The sequence below is a fragment of the Camellia sinensis genome, chromosome 5 (assembly GCF_055761805.1).
Source record: "Camellia sinensis isolate YWXY chromosome 5, ASM5576180v1, whole genome shotgun sequence".
NCBI classification, from domain to species: Eukaryota; Viridiplantae; Streptophyta; class Magnoliopsida; order Ericales; family Theaceae; genus Camellia; species Camellia sinensis.
The window spans coordinates 8,815,041-8,825,290 of record NC_138965.1 but is presented as its reverse complement, the minus strand read 5'-3'; the positions used below and the strand labels follow the sequence as shown (position 1 = coordinate 8,825,290).

The following is a 10,250-nucleotide window of genomic DNA, read 5'->3' as shown; positions in this document are numbered from 1 at the left end:
TGAACAGTAAATAATGCAATGCTTTCATAAACATCAGTTACGAAAATTGTTTCTTTATTTCTCAAGAGATGCAACCGAAAGAAAGTGTCGGTTCAGTTTGGATGTGGGGATTTTGCAAATCCAGCTCTGTCCATGGTTGTTTGGATTCTTGTTTGTTTACTAGGAACAGAATTACCAGTTCTCCCAACTTTATTCAAACATAGCTGTTGGTAGTTGGTAACATCTCATCACAATGTTAATGTAATCTTTGCTACTGACATTAGCACATCAACACCTTTTTTAACACACCTTGATCTCTAAGGTTGAGCATAATCCGCAGGGCCGTAAGGCTCAAACAACTCGGCTATGAATCCCTTCTTTCTCTTTGGGTTCCATCCCATGTCCTTGCAGAGTTGATCATTGTACCATATATGAAGGGCACCAATGCAAGATCTCCGGTAGTACTTGTCAGAGTATTGCTTCATGTATTTATCCCATTCCACTATATCTTTTTCCATCTCTTTAATGCTGGGTAGCTTGAATGTTCCATCGAGAAGCTCTGCTAGCCATCGGCACCTTATCTCTGAAGTATACAGGTTTGCTACACTCTCTGAGAATCCAATTATTGCTAGCTGTGGAATTCGGGGATGAATGCATTCCCTTGTAAAACAAAAGTTTGTGTTAATAATATGATGCCCTTGTGGCCTAGCATGTAGCACCACTGAGAGGAGGTGAAATTTGCTAACATAACTGTGATATGAACCTCTATGTAACGTTTATGAGTGCTGTTATTTGTTCAAACCTTTTTCCTTTGGACCCCTACCTAAAAAATGAAATTCTTGTAAAATCTTTGGATCCCCTCCGTCAATACTAAAACTTATGTCAATCCCTAACCTTATTCCCACCCCAACCACCAACCACCCTTGCGCCCTTCCCCATCGCCAGGCCTTCCCCACCCATTTGCAGCACCCCAGTCCCTATACCCACCATTGAAACCTTTGACCAGTCTCTCTCCCTCTTCCCTAGAGTGTCATTTGGACAACCAATGCCAACCCATGATTGGTGTTCAGTTCTTTGCTGGACGGGGTTTGTGCGATCTGAGCACTCTTCTTCCCACCCCAAGCCTTGTTCTTAAGCTGTCTCTCCTTGGTTGTGATCTGAAATCCTAAATTCCAGGGGGGTTATGCTGCAAGGGGAATGGGAAAGGTTGGGAGGGAGCGGTGGAGCTGGGGAGAGGGAAGAGGGGTCGTGGTACAGGGGTGGAGCTGGGGAGAGTAAACGACGGAGTAGGGAGAAATTTTAGAGTGTCCTTTGTAGTAGTTTTGCTTAGGGGAAGTATTGTATTTAAAAAAATTGTTAAATTGTGGGGTCCAACGAAAATATGTGAGCACTCAATGTAGATATGTCAATCTTTATATGCATGAAAATTCAATATGCAGTATGCAATATATGTGGAGCTCTACAGATTGATGTATGATGTTAGAAGCTAACCTGTAGAGTGGTACTGTTTTATCAGTCGACCCGGCAACACATTCCTGAAAGTTTGGGGACACAAAAATGTCTTTGAGCTTTTCAACACCTTTGAACCCAGTAGCCAATATAACCATATCTGTCTCTACAGCTTCAGTCTCACCATCAACCAAAATGCCGCCTTTGCAAAAGCCGAAACTCAAAGCTTTCTTCAACCTGATGCTTCCTTTCTCAACCCTATTGTAGAAGTCCTCGGGCACCAATGAGATCAAACAAGTGCTGAGTTCTTGTAAGAAACTGTGTTTTGGGACCATATCAAACTGAGCAAGATGAAGCTTGTGTTGTATATGAGTTTCCACGAATTTCGAAAATGCCCATCTCTGTCATTTAAATAGGTTCAATTTTTAGAGAATTGAATTTACTATCTGGGAACTGTGAATTAGGGGGGAGAGAGAGAGAGAGAGAGAGGGAGAGAGATTACTAGAGGTGAGAGCAATGTTGCGAGGAGACTGAGGAGAAGGCCTTCGCTGGGCTTGTGAATGGATAGCTCGGAGAGGCGAGTAAGGTAAAGATATGCTATGTGAATTCCCCATGGCTCGTAATCAGGGAGGTTCCAGTGTTCAGTCCTGTATATCACTGTACACGGATGATCTACCCCTGTGAGCCAACCCAACAACAACAAAAAATTAATCAAAACATGGATATTAAACACAACCTTGCAAACGAATATGATGTTATGAAATTGTACAAAGTAGGTGTGTGAAATTGACTGTGTTGTGCACTAAGACCTAGACCGCAGGATCGGCAGTAGGCTAAGTTTGGTGGGGTAGGCAGGCCAGGCTCGGTACCAAAACTTTATGTCCAAGGCTTACCTAGTGGGCTTTGCCCAAACAAGTTTATGGGCTGGGCTGCGGGCTAATTCTAACATGCTGAGATTGAGGCATACTTCTTGGGGGTTTTGTTTAATTTAATTTTCTATCTTTTGTTATTTTTTGTTCGGCTGGTGGGCAGGGCCAGTGGTCTTCCTCTCACTGGCCAATGAGTCGAGCTAGGCCTCAACACCAAAACCCAGATCCAACCCAAGCCTTATTCAGGCTAGCTCGACCGCCCAGAGGTACAAATCTTGATTGGGTAAAAGCCCCGTGGACTGAGACACAGATCTTCCTATTGAATGATGACTCTTATTGTGCACAATGGAAAAAGGGATGCAAAACGAGACAATCTGAAAATCTTCAGGTGTTGAGAATTCTCACCATTTGCTGTGGAGCACTCCATGGCAATGTCAAGTGCTGATTTTTGGAGGCCAACGACAGCGACACGCTTTCCTCGGACCAGTTCTTTAGCTTGAGGGTGATCCATGGAAGCATAGTCCATGGAGTGTAGGACCTGGCCTTGAAACACTTGAGGGTCCTTACCTGGAGGGAATTCTGGGATGTTTGGAACCCCACTGAACCTTCCCACGCTAAGGATCACAAAGTCTACTTGATAAACCTGTTCCAGGTTATATCTCACCATCAGAGAACATTGAGAAAACACACAAGATTAACATGTTTTTGGAGAAAACAAAATTTTTACAAGAAATGAATATGTTTTTTTATTTTTATGTTTGGATAAGTAAGAAAGTAAAGCACGTGAGAGTGATATGAGTGAAATTTTTTATTCCTTTGTATTTTAAGGGACAATGTTGGCATTATTTTATAACCAATCAAATTGTTTCTCATGAAATTTTATCAGTTTTACTGAGAAATGAAATATGTTTTAATAAAAAAGTTCTCTAGCTAACAACTTTTAATCATTTCTCACTATTTTCATTCATATATATACCAAAGATGAGACAAATTTTCTATCTACCTATTTTTTATCATTTCCCATCAAATCACCACATTCAAAAACAGAGTCTAAAGCATTTTCCTTTTCCTAAAGCATAGACTGCACTATAAACCAACTGCCCCTACTGGCTCATAAATTCATAATGATTCAATTGCAACACCTGTTTACTTTTTAAGTTAGTTTGTTTTTGATGAAAAACATTTTTAATAAAAAATATTTTTTATGCTTAGCTGCGTCTTTAAAATTAATGTAATAACAGTTATGTTAGCGGGGGTGGTCTAGGTGGTTGGGGTGACAATGTAGAGATGGAAGTAGAGGCGGCTGTGGCGGCGACAGCGGTAACGGTGATGGTAGAGGTAGTGGTGGTGGTGTGGTGATTATAGTGATGTGACAGTGATAGTCGTAGTGTAGTGACATTAGTTAATTTTAAGTTTCATCTGGTAATTAATTTTTTTGTATTGAGACTTTTTTAACCTGATTTTTTTACCTTCGTTTGATTTTTGTTTTAAGATTTTTTTGACTTTTGTAAAAGAAAAAGTATAATAATTATGATTTACATGTGATATTTTGTCTTATTGATTTATATAGCCTACTTTATCTTTTTATGTTTTTTTAGCCCCAAAATATTTATCAAACGAAGACTTAGTCTTGAAAACATTTCCACCTCCACACCAACCTCTTCAAATTTTTAGTCAAATTAAAGCTATTTTGTTATTTTAGCTAGTTACCTTACTACATCAAACTCTCTATTCTAACTTATTCTTATTAAATATTATTTTCTTATTGTGTTTGTTAGTCTTTCTGTTTTTTGTTAAATTGATAAGTTTACAAATCAAACAATTCTTCAAAAAAACAACAAAAAAAAAAAATTTATCGTTAACCGGTTGATCGGCCGGACATCCGGTAACACACAAGTAGCGATGAACAATGTCTCGCTTGTTGTAATGAGTTATTGTAACCATTGCAAATTTTGACAAGCTGAAAGCGAGTTTGATGAAGTTAATTTTTTGAAATTTATTAGTTAAAAAATAATTTTAAAGAGCTAAATGAGGATGCTCTTATAAGATTGTTTTTGTTTTTGGTTATACAAAACACTAAAATTTATTAGAAACTGGAACGTTAGCGGAGACAATTTTCAATATGTGATTTTATTATTAGGAAAATGATTGGTGGCCCTAAAAAAATTGCCCCTAATACCCCTAATTTCCAATTTTGGAAACTGTTTTTTTTTTCTTTCTTTTTTCCTTTTTTTTTTTTTTTTTTTTTTACCTAAAATGGACTTTCGGGGCATTCGAGCCCCGAAGTCTCGGGCCCTCAATCAGCGTTGTTATTATTATTATTAGGGCCTTACTAATTGCCGCCCTATGAATGTTGATTAAGGAGTGTTTTAAGAAGACGGTTAAAAGTTGATTTTTGACTTTTTATCAGATATTTAGCCTTTTTGAAAAAGTGATTTGAAAAGTTAATAAAAAATTACTTTTGAATTTTTTAATTAATATTTATTTATAATGTCACATCACAATAAAATAATTAAACTACCTCCAGCCAATGGAAAAAAATTATATTTTCACTCATGTAAATATAAAAAAAAAACATAAAAGATATAATTATAATTTTATATGTAGCTTTTGAACTTGCCAAATGACTTCTTATTAAAAAATGCCAACCTAATTTTTTTAACAAACAAATTACAAACTTAACTTTTTATTAAGTTGTTAAGAGGGCACTAAGACTAAGTTTGGGAAGACTAAATAAGTTCACATTTTTATCTTTTTATCTTATTTGGGTCACATCAATCAATATTTCTTCTCTACTTTTTTATACATCTTTTTATAAAAAGTCAAAAAATATAATTATTTAAAACATCCCAAATAATCCCTAAGGTTCATTTTAGTAACAAGTTACAAAAGTTAATTTTTTAACCAACAATGATTCATCCCACTAAAAACATTACCACTAATAGCACTAATGCGTTAAAAAAATAAAAAAAAATACAACTCCAAGACCAAAATATCACATCATTAATGGCGGGATCCACTGCCACCTAATTAGTGGGAGCACTAATTAATGTTCCCAAACATTTTTCTTTTTTAACCAAAAAAAATAATTTTTTTAGCCAAAAGAAATCAATTTTTTGTCAAAAAAAAATCATTAAAAAAATCAAAAAAACTAAAAAGTTAACTTTTTTTCAAACTTCTTAAAACATCATCCTGTGGTTAAGATTAGAAAAATGGTTGAGAGCTCTAGGAAATGAGCTCTAAACCAAGTACTAGTGACATGGAATTGTGTGGGGCCCAATTTTGATGTGATGTTTTAGTTTGAAATTTTTTTTTTTTTTTTGGGGGGAGGGGGCATGCCAGCTCAGTAGAGCTCTTTTTAGAGCTCTACTTTTATAGCTTTGTAGCATTGTTGTTAAGGTTATAATCTGACTACATCAATGATAGACTTATGATTTGATAGTTGTCTTCCCTATGTATTTGTTAAATCTTTACTGGTAAAGTTTTATTTATTTTTTACTTTAATATTGTACGGGGGGAATTTGTTTTAAGAACAGCATTCTTGCTTAGAGTTTTTCAAAAAAAAAATTTCAGAAAATTTTATTTTTTTATTTTTCTTATGTTTCTATTTTTTTTGAATTTTTTTAATATTTTAAGTAATTTTTTTTATTTTTTAGATATACCTAATATAAATATACTTAAAAGGTAAAAAAATTTGTTAAAAAACCTTGTAAAAATTCACAAAATACCAAAAATATTAAAAAAATACAAGAATTAAGTATATTTTTTATATTTTTATGTATTTATTAATTTTTTTAAATATTTTTTCACAAATTTTTTACTTTTTAGATACATCTAAGTAAGGTTCACCTAAAAAACTAAAAAAAATGTCTTAAATTTTAAAAATATTCACTAAAAACAAAAAAATAAGAAAATTAAAAAATTTAATTTTCAAAAAACTTAATCTAAGCCTCCGTTTGGGAAGTGGGTTGGCTTTTTGGCTTTTTGGCTTTTTTAGCTATTTTAGCCTGGACTAAAAAGCTTGGTTTGGGAAAGGCTTTTTGGCTTTTTGGCTTTTTTGGCTTTTTTTGTGAGAGAAGAGTGTAATGATTATGGGTTGGATGTGATGTTTTGTTTGTTATGGCTAAAATAGCCTATTTTGTTTTTTGTGGCTAAAATAGCCAAAAAAGCCCAACCAACTTCTTCCCAAACGGTGCCTAAAGAACTCAAACCAAACACACTTAATAAGACATAAAAAAAATTAATAAAATTTTTTAATTAATTTTTAAAATTTTTAAATTTTAATTAATTTTTTAAATTTTTTAAATTTTTAATTAATTTTTAAATTTTAATTAATTTTTTAAATTTTTATGGAAAGACATAAAAAAAAATTGACTTTTCATATCAATTTTTTTAACTTTTTGACAAATGTTGCCTTTAGTATTATTATTAATTTGATTAGTTTAGTGGATACAACTTTGAGTAGATGTTGATGGCATAACTCATGTGCTCATGTCATCTATCCTATCTTCATCGGAATCATCTCAATGAAATCGAGGAGAGTGAAAAATTGATGTGTCGGTCGGCAAAATATTAGGGGTGGTTTGGAATGACTTAAATAAGTATATTTTTTGTTTTTTTATAAAAAAATGTGTAGAAAAATAAAGAAGTGATGTGATAGAAAAAAATAAAAAAATAAATTATTTTAAGGTTGTCAAACTTGGCCTAAATTGATCGCCTAATTATATGATTAAATTAAAATTTTGTTAATGTGAACTAAGAGCACGTTGGGGAAGTAAGTTGATTTTTTAGTTTTTTTAATTTTTTTGATTATTTTAACCTTGGTTAAAAAACTTATGTGGAAAGGATTTTTGACTTTTTTTAATTTTTTTATGAGAGAATGAATGTAATGATTATGAATTAGATATGATATTTTATCTAATTAAGCTAAAAAATTTATTTTATTTTTTATGATTATTTTAACTAAAAAAACCTCACAACCAACCTCCCAAACAGAGGCTAAATCAAACTCGAGATGAGCTCCCCCACTGGCACAGCACCCCTGAATCTTCATGTCCGTAAAATATGAGGTAGTCAAATGTGTTAAAAAATGTGATCAAGAATGGCATTTAATTACATTTATTCACATGTTGCATGTTGGAGGGCTGATATATATATATATATATATATTTCTTATTTATTTATGTTATTGGGATACATATTATTTGTATCAAGTACCTTTTTAATATTTTTATAAAAAAAATAAAGATCTTATCTTGTATATTAATATAAACAATGATACGAAATAATAATAATAATTAATTACTCTTTTATATGTTATCATTTAGGCCTCGTTTGGAAAGCATTCCATTTAGTCAAAAAGTCACTAAAAAAATCAAAAAGCCAACAATCCATACCAAAATCAAAAATTCTCTTTTCTTTCTACTTTTTACACATCTTTTCGTAAAAAGCCAAAAAATCATTCTAAACATACTATTTTTTTTAAACTCATATTTTAGTCAAATAGTCAAAAAATTACTAAATTAGTCTGTTCCCAAATGAAGCTTTAGTGGGTCCTATGTCATGTTTGATTGTTAGATTACAAGTATAGTAAGATTGAGGGATAAAATTACTTAGAATGATAATATTAGGTGACAGATTAAATTTATAATATTACATCAAAGTTATTATTATACGACAGGTAACTTCATTATTTTTATAAAAATAATAATGTACTTTCACCTCAATCTCATGGAATTGAATTATATATCTCACTTTTCTTAGGCTAATCTTTTAGGAAAATTAACAATCCTATGCGATTATTAATCACATGCATTTTTTTTTTTTTCCAACCAAACAAGATTTAGATGTTATTTATCCAATCCCACTCTAGAGAGAGCAAACATGGGCTTTGAAAAAGAGAACAACCTACAAAAGCAGTTCCAAAAAAAAAAAAAAAAAACTACAAAAGAGTCCTTCATGAGATAAGATAAGATACAGTCAATTACGGTGGGAGTGGGGGGTGACTCGGAGCTACATGGCTACATATCAATCAACCATTAAAAACCGATCGTCCTATACCTATCATACCTTTAACCCGTGATTGTGATTCTAAATAGGGTTAGATAGAATTATGATTACGACAAGATTGTGTAATGAAATTATTAATTAAAGATATAAGATAAATGCTTTTGTTTGCTTATATGATAATCGTGATAAAATATATGAAATTACATTGCATAGAAATAAAAATAAAAAACTTTACTTTTGTAAATTGAAAGGTAAAATAATTTGTTCACTCTTAATTCCATGAGAATGTTAATCTCCACTCTTAGAAAGAATTGGTAGTCTCATGACATTTTATCACAAATTTTGATGAGCCCTATGTATTATTAAACCAATCCCATAATGATAGAATTTTAGATTTGTGAGGGAAAAAAAGAAAGATTTCTAAAGGAAAATAAGTGAAGAATTTGAATAATAAAAGTTAAAAAATGATTTCTCTCCAAACTATTGGAGAGAATAACTCCACAATGTATAAATTTTGTCATTTTTTTAATGAAAAGTTTAGATTTTATTTTATTTGTAAATCAAGTGATTTTTTTCCTTCCTTCACTAAAAAGATCATATATATATTCTATGATGAAGTACCATAATAATAGCCACAAATAATCAAGATCATGATCTGAGTTATAGTTATATTCAGTTTTGTGATCGGTTTGTACGTTTAAAAAGCTTTTCATACCTGAGTGGAAAGGCTTTGGCTTTGGCTTTGGCTTTGGCTTTGTCTTTGGGTGTGGTGGACTGTAATGTTCCATTTTCCTCTGGATCCAAAGGGCTCACCAGTCCCACCCCAAAGAGCCCATGCTTCCATCTCCTCATCCGAAGGGCCTTCATAGCGAATACTGACCACTCTTGAGTCGAATCTGATGTGTTTGAGCAAATCAAAATGGCGAGCGTAGGACTGGAGGTATTCGAACACTTGGCGTTGATCGGGAAAGACTTGTGTGACTGAGGATGGCCATGGAAAGTCGGAGAATTGGTAGAGAGGTTTGGGAGTCTGGAGTTTAGTGGTTTCGAATGTTTTGGTCCAAACACCGCCGATGGTGCTCTGTTCTTCGAAGACGATTGGAAGGTAGCCTTTGGAGAGAGTGTACTTGCAGGCTAGGAGGCCGCTGATGCCGCCTCCAATAATAGCCACGTCCCTCTTCGCCATGGCTGCACTGCAGCTCTGCTCGCCTAAATAGATTAGAGACACTTCCTCCCTCGACCACTTTAAATAGGATAACCAGAGACGCTTACTCCTCCACCGCTATCAATAAGTAATGGTAGCAATAATATTAATTTTTTAAAAATTATTTAAAAAGTTAATATTATTTATTAAAAATTAACAATTACGGTTGTATAATTTTTAATTTGAATTTTTTTTATAAATTAATTTTTACAATTTTTTATTGCATATTTTTTTATAAAAAGTCAAAAAATTAACTCAAACATCTATATTTTCAATCTCAATTTTTTAGTCTAAAAAGACAAAAAATGCACTTATTTAGAACACCCCAAACAACCCCTAAATTTGGCATGGCTTCCCTCCAGTGGACGGTATTGTTAGGTCATAAATTTTGTTTCGATAATCCAAATCGTTTGTTTAATGTGTAGAACTCGTCAAGTACTTATATGTCTGTAAAAAATTACGTTGATCGGATATCGATAATTATATGATCAAATCAGTTTTGTATAAATATAAAATGGACAGTAAAAAAATAAACGATTGATAAAAATCTGATTTGATTACATAGCTATCAATATCTGATCAACGTGATTTTTTACTGTGATAACCCAAAATATTTTTTAAAATAGTCAGTGCATAAATTAATTGAGTAATATTTAGATTGAAGTGTTGTATAAAGTTATATGCAAAAATAGTTCAATTTTGTAATAAATTTTTTTTTTAAATATAATTTTCGATCTCAG

At 32.6% G+C, this 10,250-nt stretch overlaps 1 protein-coding gene across 1 annotated transcript; it reads right to left on the bottom strand.

Annotated features, from left to right (window-relative positions):
* Positions 1-37: 37 nt before the first annotated feature.
* On the bottom strand, positions 38-9,624 carry LOC114277616 (putative flavin-containing monooxygenase 1). Its single transcript, XM_028219526.2, has 5 exons — positions 9,022-9,624; positions 2,703-2,940; positions 1,931-2,106; positions 1,471-1,829; positions 38-639 (listed from the first exon to the last, which is right to left on the bottom strand). Exons 1-5 carry the CDS (start codon positions 9,490-9,492, stop codon positions 297-299), a joined length of 1,587 nt encoding a protein of 528 aa, XP_028075327.2. The 5' UTR covers positions 9,493-9,624; the 3' UTR covers positions 38-296.
* Positions 9,625-10,250: the final 626 nt, after the last annotated feature.

Bases quoted from the DNA above. Each gene is read 5' to 3' on its own strand.
- LOC114277616 (XM_028219526.2), bottom strand. From the start codon at position 9,492: ATGGCGAAGAGGGACGTGGCTATTATTGGAGGCGGCATCAGCGGCCTC. The intron at 2,107-2,702 runs GTGAGAATTCTC...GTTGGCTCACAG, and splicing joins GGAGTGCTCCACAGCAAATG to GGGTAGATCATCCGTGTACA. The intron at 640-1,470 runs GTTAGCTTCTAA...TTGTTTTACAAG, and splicing joins AAAACAGTACCACTCTACAG to GGAATGCATTCATCCCCGAA.